This window comes from Hyperoodon ampullatus (assembly GCF_949752795.1).
Source record: "Hyperoodon ampullatus genome assembly, chromosome: 3".
Lineage (NCBI taxonomy): Eukaryota > Metazoa > Chordata > Mammalia > Artiodactyla > Ziphiidae > Hyperoodon > Hyperoodon ampullatus.
This window is the reverse complement of record NC_136916.1, coordinates 127,317,974-127,332,613: the sequence shown is the minus strand read 5'-3', so window position 1 is coordinate 127,332,613 and position 14,640 is coordinate 127,317,974. Positions and strand designations below refer to the sequence as shown.

At 35.9% G+C, this 14,640-nt stretch overlaps 1 protein-coding gene across 2 annotated transcripts in view; it reads left to right on the top strand.

Annotated features, from left to right (window-relative positions):
- The window catches only part of MDGA2 (MAM domain containing glycosylphosphatidylinositol anchor 2), a gene marked incomplete at both ends in the record, with an annotated part of 734,576 nt that overhangs the window by 327,235 nt on the left and 392,701 nt on the right, over positions 1–14,640 (top strand). For both annotated transcript variants that reach the window (XM_079699828.1, XM_079699829.1), the window contains one exon: positions 6,258–6,432. In XM_079699828.1, the coding sequence (XP_079555954.1) occupies positions 6,258–6,432 (175 nt within the window). The remainder of the gene's footprint in view (positions 1–6,257; positions 6,433–14,640) is intronic.

The window sequence follows — 14,640 nt, the reverse complement described above, 5'->3', positions numbered from 1 at the left end:
TGCTGGCCAGAGTGATATTGATTGTAGGTATTTCCCTTTCATTACTTTAAATATGTCCTGCTACTCTCTTCTGGATTGCAGCGTTTCTCCTGAAAGATCAGCTGTTAACCTTATGGGGATTCCCTTGTATGTTATTTGTTGCTTTTCCCTTGCTGCTTTTAATATTTTCTGTTTATTTAATTTTTGCTCGTTTGATTATTATGTGTCTTGATGTGTTTCTCTTTTGATTTATCCTGTATGGGACTCTCTGTGCCTCTTGGACTTGATTGACTATTTCCTTTCCCATGTTAGGGAAGTTTTCAACTATAATCTCTTCAAGTATTTTCTCAGACCCTTTCTTTTTCTGTTGTTCTTCTGGGACCCCTATAATTCAAATGTTGGTATGTTTAATGTTGTCCCAGAGGTCTCAGACTGTCCTCAATTGTTTTCATTCTTTTTTATTTTTTCCGCTCTGTTAGCTATTTCTACTGTTTTATCTTCCAGATCAGTTATCCATTCTTCTACCTCAGTTATTCTGCTATTGATTCCTTCTAGAGAATTTTTAATTTCATTTATTGTGGTGTTCTTCATTGTTTGTTCTTCAGTTCTTCTAGGTCTTTGTTAAACGTTTCTTGTATTTTCTCCATTTTGTTTCCAAGATTTTGGATCATCTTAATATCATTACTGTGAATTCTTTTTCAGGTAGACTGCCTATTTCCTTTTCATTTGTTTTGTCTGGTAGGTTTTTACCTTTCTCCTTCTTCTGCTGCATATTTCTCTGTCTTCTCATTTTGTTTAACTTACTGTGCTTGGGGTCTCCTTTTCACAGCCTGCAGTTTTGTAGTTCCCATTGTTTTTGGTCTCTGCCCTCAGTGGGTTAGGTTAGTTCAGTGGCTTTTGTAGCCTTCTTGATGGAGGAGACTGGTACCTGTGTTTTCGTGGGTGGGGCTGGATCTTGTCCTTTTGATGGGCAGGGCCACGTCTGGTGGTGTGTTTTGGCGTGTCTGTGTACTTAGTATGAGATTAGGCAGCCTCTCTGCTAATGGGTGGGGTTGTGTTCCTGTCTTGCTAGTTGTTTGGCATGGGGTGTCCACCACTGGAGTTTGCTGACCATCGGGTGGAATTGATTCTTTGTGTTGATACGGAGATCTCTGTGAGAGCTCTTGCTGATTGATATTACGTGGGGCCAGGAAATCTCTTGTGGTCCAGTGACCTGGACTTGGGTCTCCCATCTCAGAGGCTCAGGCCTGACACCTGGCCAGAGCACCAAGACCCTGCTAGCCTCATGGCTTGGGAGAAAAGGAAGAAAAAAAAAAGGAAAAAAAAAATAATAATGAACAGTCAGAGCCGTAGGACAAATTGTAAAAGTAAAAATAAACAGGGAAAATCACACAAAGAAACATACACACACTCATAAAAAGAAAACAAACAAAGAACAAAAACAAATAAATGAACAGTCAGAACCCTAGGACAAATAGTAAAAGTAAACCTAAACAGTCAAAATCATACAAAGAAACATACGCACTCACAAAAAGAGAAAAAAGGAAAAACAAATTTAATTAAAAAAATAAAAAAGTAAAAAAGAAGAGAGCAACCAAACCAATAAGGAAATCCACCAATCATAACAAGCACTAAAAACTAAACTAAGCTAAACGTGAAAAGCAGAAACAAATCAGGTGTGGAAAGCGAACCCCAAGTCTACAGTTGCTCCCAAAGTCCACTGCCTCAATTTTGGGAATATTCGCTGTCTATTCAGGTATTCCACAGATGCAGGGTTCATCAAGTTGATTGTGGGGATTTAATCCTCTGCTCCTGAGCTTGCATGGAGAAATTTCCCTTTCTCTTCTTTGTTTGCACAGCTCCTGGGGTTCAGCTTTGTTTTGGCCCTGCCTCTGCATGTAGGCTGCCCTCAGGCATCTCTTCCCTGCCCAGACAGGAGGGGGTTAAAACAGCGACCAATTAGGGCTCTCTTGCTCACTCAGGCCAGGGATAGTGAGGGGTGTGGTAGTCATAATTGGAATGCAGGATGAGCCTGTGGTGGCAGAGGCCAGCATGACATTGTAGCAGCCTGAGTCTCGCTGTGTGTTCTCCCAAGGAAGTTGTCTCTAGATCTCAGGACCCTGGCAGTGGCGTGCTGAACAGGCTCCTGAGGGGGTGTGGGTAGTGACCTGTGCTTGCACACAGGATTCTTGGTGGCAGCAGCGACACTGTTAGTGTTTCATGCCCGTCTCTGGGGTCCAAGCTGACTGCTGCAGCTCGCGCCTGTCTCTGGAGCTTGTGTATGCAGTGCTCTGCCTTCTGAGGGTACATGGAGCAGAAATCCCCCCTCCTCGCACATGCAGAAACAATGGTCTCTTGCCTCAGGCAGTTTCAGAGTTTTTCCCGGACTCCCTCCCAACTAGCTGTGGTGCACTAGCCCCCTTCAGGCTGTGTTCACACAGCCAATCCCAGTCCTCTTTCTGGGATCTGACCTCCGAAGCCCGAGCCTCAGCTCCCAGCCCCAACCCGTCCCAGCAGGTGAGCAGAAAGCCTCTCGGGCTGGTGAGTCCTGGTCGGCAGCAATCTTTTATGTGGGAGTCTCTCTGCTTTGCCCTCCTCACCCCTGTTGCTGCTCTCCTCCGTGGCTCCAAAGCTTCCCCCTCCACCACCCCCTGTCTCCGCCAGTGAAGGGGCTTCCTAGAGTGTGGAAACCTTTCCTCCTTCACAGCTCCCTCCCACTGGTGCAGGTCCCATCTCTATTCTCTTGTCTCTGTTTCTTCTTTTTTCTTTTGCCCTAACCAGGCACATGGGGAGTTTCTTACCTTTTGGGATGTCTGAGGTCTTCTGCCAGCATTCAGTAGGTGTTCTGTAGCAGTTGTTCCACATGTAGATGTATTTCTTATGTATTTACGGGGAGGAAGGTGATCTCCACGTCTTAGCTGTTCACTCTCTTTAATGTCTCCGCCACTTTTTTTCATAGAATAATGTTTTTACTTAAAAGGATGATTGTTATACAAATAACGGTTATTCAGACTTGGGTATTTGGCAAATATTTTCTCAAAAATGATTGAAGTGAATTTGCCATCCCAAATAAAATACCTTAGTTATACTTATTACTAATGATAAACTTTACCTTTTCAAGAGAAAAATTAGAAGTTTGGAAAATCTGCCAACATAAGTATTGCTGCTTCCCAACACTTAAAAACTCTTCTGTTTGATGATATTAATATATGTGACTTGTATTATATAATGAAATATGTCAACATCTGGAAGATCTGCATAACTCAGTGAATTCATATTTTCCAGATGACTAATGTATGATGCTACAAAATCATGTATGAGTAAACAATCCATTAAAAGTGCAAGATAGACCAATGGATTTTAGTCTCACAGAGTGCCAAAAGGGCATTTATATGGTTTTTGATTCTACTTTGCCATCAAATGTTAGGAAACTAACACTTGTGAGGTTTTAGTTTAGTATTAAGGAAGGCTATCCACAATTATCTGAAAAGGCTATTGAAACACTCCTTCCTTTATTACCAGTTATCAGTGTGAGGCGAGATTTTCTTCACATATTTCAAACAAAGCAATATGTTGCCACAGATTGCATGCAGAAGGTGATATAATTATCAAGACAGCTCTTTTGCACTAAAGCAGATATTAAAGAGATTTGCAAAGCTATAAAGCAATTCCATTCATTTTACTCAATTATTTTTGTTTTGAAAAATATAATTTTGTGATTAAAAATATTCCTTATGTTAATGTCTTCAGTTTATTAATATGATTTAAAATGAGTTAATACAAAATTTAACATTGTCTCAGTTTTAATTTGTACTACAATGGTTATGAAAAGATATAATTCCAATAAACAAAAGCTATTTGGGGTCCTTAATAATTTTCAATAGTGTAAAGGTGTTCTAAGACCAAAAAGTTTGATAACTGCTGGTCTATATCATAATTTCTTCTCTCACGCTTTCTTTTCTCTTTCACACACACACACTCACTCTTGTTCTTTACCCCCGCCTCCAATTCCTGGACAATTCCCAATACTGTAACAGTATTCTATAACTAAATTATTGTATTAATATTATTATTATTATTTATTTATTTGTTTTGCGGTATGCGGGCCTCCCACCGCCGTGGCCCCTCCCGCTGTGGAGCACAGGCTCCGGATGTGCAGGCCCAGCGGCCATGGCTCATGTGCCCAGCCGCTCCATGGCACGCGGGATCCTCCCAGACCAGGGCACGAACCCGCGTCACCCCCCATCAGCAGGCGGACCCTCAACCACTGTGCCACCAGGGAAGCCATAATATTATATTTTTAATATCTGAAACTTCTAGGCCATTTCCATAACTCTTTTTATCCTGAACTTTTTATGTTCTGAAATATTTATTTTTAAAAATCAATTTGGGTCCTATATTGTGATACTCAAAGAAAACTTGGTATTTTAATTGGTAATTTGTATTTATTATATCTTAGGCTATATCTTAGAAATATCTATTATTTTAGAGAGAACATATCTCTAGACAAGAACAAAATTATATAATTTGCTTATTTCAATTTTCTTTGGTTACCTATAAGTTTTGAAATTTAAGTTAAAATAGAATCCTAGATATCCCCATGGAAATAGTACTTATCAAACCAGTGCCCATGTTACCCTTCATCTTTTTATGAGCGTATTAATAATCAGCTTATAAACTGCTTGAAATCAGGAATCATTCCATTTATTTATTTATTTATTTATTTATTTATTTATGGCTGTGTTGGGTCTTCATTTCTGTGCGAGGGCTCTCTCTAGTTGTGGCAAGTGGGGGCCACTCTTCATCGCGGTGCGCGGGCCTCTCACTATCGCAACCTCTCTTTTTGCAGAGCACAGGCTCCAGGTGCACAGGCTCAGTAGTTGTGGCTCACGGGCCTAGTTGCTCCAGGGTATGTGGAATCTTCCCAAACCAGGGCTTGAACCCGTGTCCCCTGCATTGGCAGGCAGATTCTCAACCACTGTGCCACCAGGGAAGCCCATTCCATTTATTTTTGTGTATATTTTCTGCACAAAGTGTTGGATAAACATTTGATATTTATTTTTATGAATTACTCAATTTTTATTAATCTCTAGGTAACAGTTTCATTTCATTCACAATTAACGGCAAGCATGAATATATTTATACTGATATTGTAATGATTTGGAGAACTTTTTAAAGATACTTAATGTCATTAGATCATAAATTTTAATTAACATTGTATGAAAGTAGCATAAATAATGGCAGTATTAAAGGATTTCAATTTTGATGACCCACTCCTTAGTTGCATTTTTCTATGTTTCTTCATTTGTGTTTGACCAGAGGATTTCTATCAGCAGTTTTTCAACCTAAACATAATAATATATATATATTATACAGCAGGGACAAGGAGAGAAATAAACTGAATCTTTTTTACATCCTGTTTTATATCACTTTACAGTATTATCATGTGACTTTCATTCATGTTTTATAAGCTAAAATACACAAAATTTGAGTTGAATGCCAGTCTTTATTTCTGGTAAAATCTAAAACTGTTGTGCACAGCTGTGTTTAAAAGAATGGTATTGTTTATAATGGAATGTTTTAGATATTCCAAGTGCTTGGCAGTTTAATAGAAATGTTTTCTTTGGAAAAGTTTACACATTTTTTGAAAATAATTATTGATGTAAAGTGAATTCTAATTATCAAAACAGACAAGTCATTTGTGGGCTTATTAAAGCAAAAACATAAAAAAAATAAAAACCATTTTTAACAACCAGGTGTATAAAATTACACATAATTTCAAGAAGCTATTATGGTAATATGCTTAAATTATCCAAATCAAATAGAAAATTTTGAATAAAATACTGAAGCATGTCCAGAAAGAAAGTGAGAACCTACCTTTAGTACCTGTACTAAGTAAATAAAAAGTGCCTTACAGGGTTTCGAAAATATGAGTGAGAATTTTAGAGGCTCAACAAAAAGAAACTAATCCATATTTTCAGTGCAGTACTTATATTTAACTTCTTTTGTATTATATTTATATTGCCCTTACACTGATTGAACTATTGATAAACTCTATGCAATTGAATTAGAATTATACACACTATACAATGATGACATTGCATTTGAACTTTTATAGTTGAACTACGTGTATAAACTTTTCTTCTTAATTTCCAATAATTTGCCAAAAATGGCACTGTAGCAGTTCTGAAAGCCAACTCTTCAAATGAGTAATTGCTATTTAATTTTTCAGTGAGAAAACCAACCTAAAGTAACAATCTTTGTTGATGCTTGCTCAGATCAGGTGGACCAAAACAGCAGGAAGTGCCTCTGACAGATTCCAAGACTCAAGTGTCTTCAACGAGACTTTGAGGATTACAAATATTCAGCGACACCAAGGAGGCCGGTATTACTGTAAAGCAGAGAATGGCCTGGGGTCCCCAGCGATAAAGTCAATCAGAGTGGATGTGTACTGTAAGTAAATTTCCCAGAAATCTATAATTAAGTCTACTACAGGTTTCTTCTGTCTTACAACTTAAGGTCTATTTTTTTTATTGTTACATCTATTGAGAAAAACTAGGGTTTGTTCAAAAAAACAGAGTTCTATTTAGTTGAGAATGACAACTGTATACAGTTGTGATAGCTCATTTAACATATTTCCGGAAGAAAGAATCTCCATTAGAAATTTTCATAGTTTTTATAATTAAATAATACATATTCATTACAGAACATTTAAGAACCAGATTATTAAGACAATAAATATCACTGAAAATCCCACCAATGACTGTTAGTGTTGAATGTATATACTTCTTATCTTTATATATAAGTATGAAAATGCATATTTATATTTGTATAAAAAAATCATACTTTACATACTGTAATTGGTTTTGTTAACTTTACCTATGTGTAATTTCTGTTATTCTTATTTTTTTAAGTGCACATCATGAGCAAAGCTATTTGAATTGACTTGAGAAAGACCAAAATCTCAGTGTAGAGTCTGTTTTTGATCCAATTCTGTTGAAAGTAATCAGTATGTAGGGCAATGCTGTGCCACCTGGAAATTGTTTGTTGATTTATTTTTGTTCTTGGTCTCAGTTTTCTACTTTTTGCTGTTAGCAAATATATTTAAAGTCCTCTTGGCCTCCTTACTTTCTTCCCCACCAAGACAAATTAAGGACCTACGTTCAGTTTGGTCTTTTGCATAGGTTTCTATTGTTCCATTGTCTTTTTACAAGAACGTGCATTTTTTTGGGTTAACTCTCTAGTGTTAGAATAAAAGGATTTTCTTAGTGATTCAGACATAAGTAACAAGTGAGGAGTTCCTGTTTTTCTACCCATCTTTCATTCTTTCCTTTTTTCTTTTCTTTCAATCAGGGTAAGTGTTGCATAGTTGGGAAAGTGATGGGAATTATATGTGATTTATCAGATCCTGTGCTGTATCTCATGTAATTATTCAGGTGACTGAGAAGTGGGTGACAAGACTGCATTTATGATTCACCTTCCACATTCAGGTGCTGCTTGCACCATTCCTGAAAAGGATGAGAGAGAAGAAGCCCATGTCCAATCTTTCTAGCATTTCCTAGTCCCTTAGGCATCCTCTGGCATAACTAGGGCCTCTGTAGCCCATGTGCTGCTCTCTTTCTGTCCTTACGGGCCTTCAGGTTAGCCTTACCCCTATGCTTCCCAACAGTATAGCCTCTGGACACCCATCCCCTGATCAAATATTTATAGTAACATATACTTAAAAAAAATACTGTGTTTAGTGTTTTTCACATATAATTTTAAATGACACTAAATTTGATTTAAATGAATTAAACACTTCTATAATATAACTTTTTAAAGTACACTGCTGTGTTTTTTGTTATAGTTTTGGTCATGAAGTTTTAAAATACACAACTTCAATACCTTAGACACAATTCTAAAATCTAAAACATTCTGCAGATTGAATGGGTGTGTTTTGTTTAATTTTATTGGTGGCAACATCTAACCTGAAATGACTTGAATACAAAAATAGAAAAGACTTTCTGGTCTTCATTTACCCTACTTTGTCTGAATAATCATATGTTTTGCTCTGGAAATAATGTATTTGATTACACAGTGTTGCCACAGAGCCTGCTGCCTGTGTTATGTTATACATGGTATATGTACTTTATTATCTTCCTAAAATCTGAAATATTCTGAAAAACATTCCCCTAAGGCTTTGAATAAGAGATTGTGACTTGCATTGCCACTCCAATAAGTTTGATAAAAACAATAAAATTGTATTGCTGTGTTAAAAATCTAATACAAGAGGGAAATGACATTTTTAAAGACTTAAAAAGAGGCTTCTCTTCTTACTGCAAAGCCTTTTCAGTACTATTCTGCATTATACCCACTCTTTTCTGTTTGTTCATATCCCTTGCTGTCCAGACTCAGTTGTGCCTCAGGATCTTAGTTCACATTGCACACTTGGGTGGAACTGACAGCATGACTCCCTCCAGTTTTCCCAAGCCCTGTTAGTCTTTTAAGGCCTGTGTTACCTTCCAAGCAGCCATGCTTGAAGGCACTAGATCTATTCCCTTCTATGCCTCCTTTGGGATTTTTCCCACAAAACCTAAACTTGACAAACATCTTGTTCTATGTTGTTTAAGTTAAATGTCATGGTGATGCATACCATAGTGAAGTACTACTTTCAGTAAGTTTCTGGTGACAAGGATTTATTAGAAAGCTGTCTAAAATTATATTATTTGAGAGAATAACATGTATTCAATTATGGACTGTATAAACAAATGTGACATCTCAATAATATAAATTTTCCTGGGAATACATTAACTTCAGCTCCAGAGAATATTTTTTTTTTTTTTTTTTTTTTGCCACGGCTGCGCAGCATGTGGCATCTTAGTTCCCTGACCAGGGATAGAACCCATGCCCCCGGAAGTTGAAGTGTGGAGTCTTAACCACTGGACCACCAGGGAAGTCCCAGAGAAGATCTTTCTTATGGGGATCTAGACATGCGTTTTAAGTAGTTATGCCTATTTTGAAAGTTTAAATAAATAAATTCCTTCACATAGTAAATCTTCAAACATGTTTTGACTGATAAGAATACTTTACAATTGAGACAATTAGGCCTTTTTGGGAATCCATGTTGTTCAAATATAACCTTGATTGAACAACACAGTTTTTAAGCAACACAGTTTTTAGGCTCAAGTATGTTTTCTCTATATGAATATTTATACTTTAAAACCTGTCCTATCATTGTCAGTAGGAACATGACTAGCATGTCAGTGCTGAGTTTAAACTTGGCAACATTGGCATCTAAAATTGGATTATAGTCTTAAGATTCATCTGCTACTTGGATTTGGATTTGATGTTGGACTGGTCGATTGAATAGAAATTCATTTTTATAAACCATAAACAAGTGAGCAACTTTATTTCAGGTGCTGTTGCCGTAACTACTTTTGGAAATGCTAAAACAATAGGATTAATTATTATTATTTTTTTATGCTTGAAGTCATGGTTTTAGAATCATCAACTACGCTGTAGATTTCTATTTCTTTTTCTAAACTAATTCATCAACATTGGTAGAACTTGGAACAGAGTATAGGCATAGAATACAAAATACAAAATAATCTGCAGGTAACGATTATATTTGCAACAACAAGCTGAGGCAGACTATGGCTTAGATTTAACAAAAATTCTAATAAATGATACTAGAATTTATCCTTGAATCCCTTGTTATAGGTTGTCTTTTAAAAATCTTCCATAAAATATTAAGTTTATAGCCATCCTGGAGAGATTTCATAATAGTAAAAATGTGTACCTCTCATTAAACCCCATGTTCTGATCATAAGTTTCTAGACTTTAGAGCTAATACCTACCTAAAATAAAATTTAGTGCTAACTCCTCATTATTTTGATAAGGAAATTTATTTTCAGAAGAGGAACCTGCTGCAATGCTGATTGATATAAAATGAGGTGATTTTATTAGATAGATATTTTGAAATATTTGTGACACTATATTAATATTTTGATCAATTTGGGAAGATTTATTAATTTAAATTAACAATTTCTTCCCACATAATTTTCTAAAATTTATTATAGTAGAAAAATTGGACCATTTAGGTTTTATAAAGCAACTACCAAATGTATTTTTTTTTTTTTTTTGGTTTTCTCTGTGTTACTATTTTGAGAAGATATAGCTATGTTTCTCAGTTTATCATGACCTATCATTTTGTTTCCTAAGAATTCTAAAAGCATTCCGAAATGAAGTATAATTCCTTTAAAAGTATATTTATAAACAAGCAGATTTCATAACCACATAACTTATTTTTTGGTAAAATCTGACCTAGTCGTTTATACAAATAATTCTGATCAAAAGCTCATCAATTACAATTCTTCTTTTGCTGGGAAATAGCTTCTGAGGGTCTGAAAACTAACAGCTATATGTTTAAGAAAAATATGTAGGATTAGTTCTACTTAAACCTGCTGTTTTCAAACATATTCATTCTTCACATCTTCTCCCTAAAACTATGCTAAAACAATAATAAAGGAATAAAACAACAACAGTAACAAGAACAAAACACATATCAACAGTGACAGAGGGAATGGGAGAGGAGATGACAGAAAAACAATTTTGAAGGAAAAGAATCAGATCAGGGAATGGCCACTGCTCAGCATACTAAAGAAAACTTGAATCAAAGCTGTCAGTATGGGGCTTCCCTGGTGGCGCAGTGGTTGAGAGTCCGCCTGCCGATGCAGGGGGCGCGGGTTCGTGCCCCGGTCCGGGAGGATCCCACGTGCCGCGGAGCGGCTGGGCCCGTGAGCCATGGCCGCTGAGCCTGCGCGTCCGGAGCCTGTGCTCCGCAACGGGAGAGGCCACAACAGTGAGAGGCCCGCATACCACAAAAAAAAAACAAAAAAAAACTGTCAGTATGTAGGAGGACAGAACTAGGCATACTGAAATGTTACAGAATTCTTAAATAACTCAGGAATTGGAGACACCATTTAGCTCTTAGAGTGTAATTCAGTCTTAAAACAGAAGAAGTGGTTAAAGGTCTATATAAGAAGAGTTAAATACTCAGACCTCCTTTCATATTTCAAACAATTCAGTGCCCCACTACTTACCTTCTCCCACCAACTTCCTAGTCAAATCCCTGCAGAAGGCTAGAAATTTATTTTTGTGAGATGTTGAGCCTGAGAAACTTTGAACTAAGAAACATGGAATCATTGGAAACAAAAGGCAACATAGTCTTAAATCAGGGTTCTTAAGTGAAAGTTTACATACTCATCACAATCCCTTTTGACACTTGGTTCTGAGAATTCCTTTCTGGTGGAATATTGGAGAATTCCTATCTAGGAAAATTGATGATCTCTGGAGAAAGGGCTACAGATCCTGACAAAAGGGTCCTTGTTGAAACAACCTCACTAATACACTCACAGTGAAGCCTACTGTTGATCAACAGAGCTACCAATAAGCTCTTTTATAACTGAGTCTTAGATGTGAGTATACCAGATAACCAAACATTTGAGACAATCTTCTAAAAAATAAAAGAGAGAAACCAAGAAAAATAAATGGGAAAAAGAATTCAGGAAACAAGGATACTTCAGGGAGCCCAACTACAAAATAAAACACAATTATTGATATTTTTATTTAGTATTCTCAGAAAAAAAAGGGAAATGTTGCATTCACATAACAAGAATAGGAAAAGAGAAACAAGGCATTTTCAGAGAACATCAATGAACTCTTAGAATATTAAAAATCTTAACATAAAAATCAATAAAAGGGATGGAGATAAAGTTGACGAAATCTTACAGAGAATAAAACAAAATTTAACAGTCAAAGGGATGGAAGAAGAAGGAGAAGATAAGAAGATTAGAGAAATGGTCCAGCTAATCTAACGTTTGAATAGAATTCCAAAAAGAGAAATAGAGATGAAGAAATTATTTTCTAAAAAATTAATAAAAAATTCTATCATATTTAGACGTACGTTTCTAATTAAAAAGCACCCACTAGGTGTCTAGCACATAGAGTAAGCAAGATCCACACCAAAACACCTCCACATGCAATTTAAACACTAGGATAAAAATGAAGATCTTAAATGTTTCCAGTGAGATTTTCATTTTTTCCAAAATGATCACATATAAAGAACTAGGAATCAAAATGGCATAATAGAAATCGGAAAGCTAGGAGACAATTGAGTAAAGCTTTTGAAATTCTGAAGGAAAACTATTTTCAAACTAGAATTTTTCTACAGAACCAGACATTTTTTTCAGGTATTGAAGAAGAAAGAAGACATTTTTAGACCTATAATACTTCCAAATTAGTTCTGCCACATTCCCTTTCTCAGGACACTACTTTTATGTATGTTCCACCAAAACTGATTTAAAAAATAGGAGATTGTATATAGGAGAATATAGAAGGGAATCCCAAGATGATAATGAAGCAAAATACCATGATGATAGCTGTGCCTTGAAAGTCAAGAGCAACCAAGACAGACTGAGTCTGGGAGAAGAGGCTTCATGAAGGATGTCTTCAGGAGAGAGATGCAACTAGTGGGTTATCTGATGGTTTAGAGAAGGATTTTACACTTCTCATGGAAAGCTTAATAATATGGTAATGATGGGTGTATACATGATTGAGGAAACAAAAAGTGAGTGTTAATAACAACACAAAGAAAAAGTTGTATGAAATGAAATGTAATTGAAATATATTACAAGGTTCAACTCTGAAGATATACTTGGATAATGATAACAATAGCAGTTGACTTAAACATAAGTATATAAATATAAGGAACATGGGGAAGGAGGAGAGTTAGTATAAGAGAACTAAAGACTTCTCTTCAACAGGAAAAAATCAGTAAGACAATGTGAAAATGGAAAAAAATCTATAAAGAGCAGTTAAACATTTAGAAATATGAAGGCAAAACCAAGAATGGTTAAGAGATGCATTAGAAAGGTTGCCTCTGGGTATTAGAAATACTTGAGGTTGTGTTTTGTATAGTCATTGGCTTTCTAAACTATGTGCATGTATAATTTGATAATTTTTAATTCATAAAATATAGATTTGAAGATTTTGCCTTGGAGGTCCTTGTAATTAAGCTCCTAGAAGTGAAAACTAATCCCATTCCAGATTTTATCAGAAGACTGTTGTCAATTCTAATTATACTTACACTTTTCTTTAATTCTCCATAAGAATTGGTGTTCTTTGATATTTGACACCAAATCACCAAATAAAGTTGACTGAAATGGTATCTAAAAAGAAAAGGACAGACAATAGCATAGGGAACATTATTGCCACATTCTAACTAATTTTCCCCCCAACAGATAGAATAAAACTCTTTCACTAACATTTGTTTACTGGTGGTTTAAATGAAACATTTACAAAGTAAATTTTTACCTTTCTTCATGCCACAAATATTTGAGACGCTGTTCAAAATATAGTTGCATTAAATTTTGTGAGGCTAAAAAGGAATTTATTACATAATTTGTACCTTCATTGAGTTTGAACTACTTAAAGAGACAACATTAAATATATAATTTATTTAAATGGGAGACAAATGTTAAGCAAGAAAGTAAATAACATAAATGATGCCACACAACATGAATGATGTGTCAGATGGCACAGAAAATGGAAGAGTGAGATGGTACTGTGGCCTCTTATCATTAAAGAAGTAGGATTGACATTGTAGTTTGAAGGATGAGATTTGACATGCATCTGAAAACTTTTGGCAGTTTTTTGTCCTGAACTCTCTTTTTACAGGATGTTTGTGTAGCAAACAGCCTTAGATATTAGAGTCAATATCTGCCTCCAGAGCAGAAGGAAGATTTGCTTCCTGACCAGGATAATAAAGGTAATGTCTCCCTCAGGGACAAAGATTAGGTAGGTTTGCTAGTAGGACCTTTTAAGATCAGAAGTTTCTTAAACTCCAGATTCCTTAGCTGTGTCACAAACTGTGTACAACATTCGCCTGGACTGCTCCCACATTGATCCTATGGAAATTGAAGGAGGAGAACCTATGACGACATGAGTCTCATCTGAGACTTGGGTGATAAAGTCCTTTGCTTCTGACCCAGGAGTCTCACGTCTTCTGTGAGCTTCCATGAAGCTGTGGCAAGCTAACTTGTTAGCTAGTAAATAGGGAAAATACCCGACTCTTCAGAGTTCTTACACAGTAGGTTTAAATAAACAGAAGGGAAAGCCAAGTGTATTCCATAATGAGTGAGTAGTTTGAAGACACAGAAGAGAGATTAAATGAACTGTGTTTGGGGAATAGTGACTCAAATGGTGGGTTTAGAGGAAGAATGAAAGCTTAATTTGAAAAGTAGCTGTCATATTGTGTTGAGATTTTACTGCTAATGTTTTCAGACCATGTGAATGATTATCTGCTATTTATGTGAAATATAAAATGAAGAAATTATAATTTTAGGACTTCAGAATTACTGATGAGAATCAGCATTCTCCTAATACTAATACTGCTTCATTTGACCTACAAAACAATGGCCACTCATAAGGAGCTCCAATATCTGTCTTTGGAGGAAGAGAGTATATTCTACAATATGTAAAAAAAAAAAAAAGTAGGTTCACAGAATTTTGAAGTCCTCGTACTAAAATATATTTGTTACCTTGATATTCTTGAGGGCATTTAAACAATTTTTTGAGAATGTGTTTCCATAATTCTTTCACTTATTCTCAGCCATGACTGTA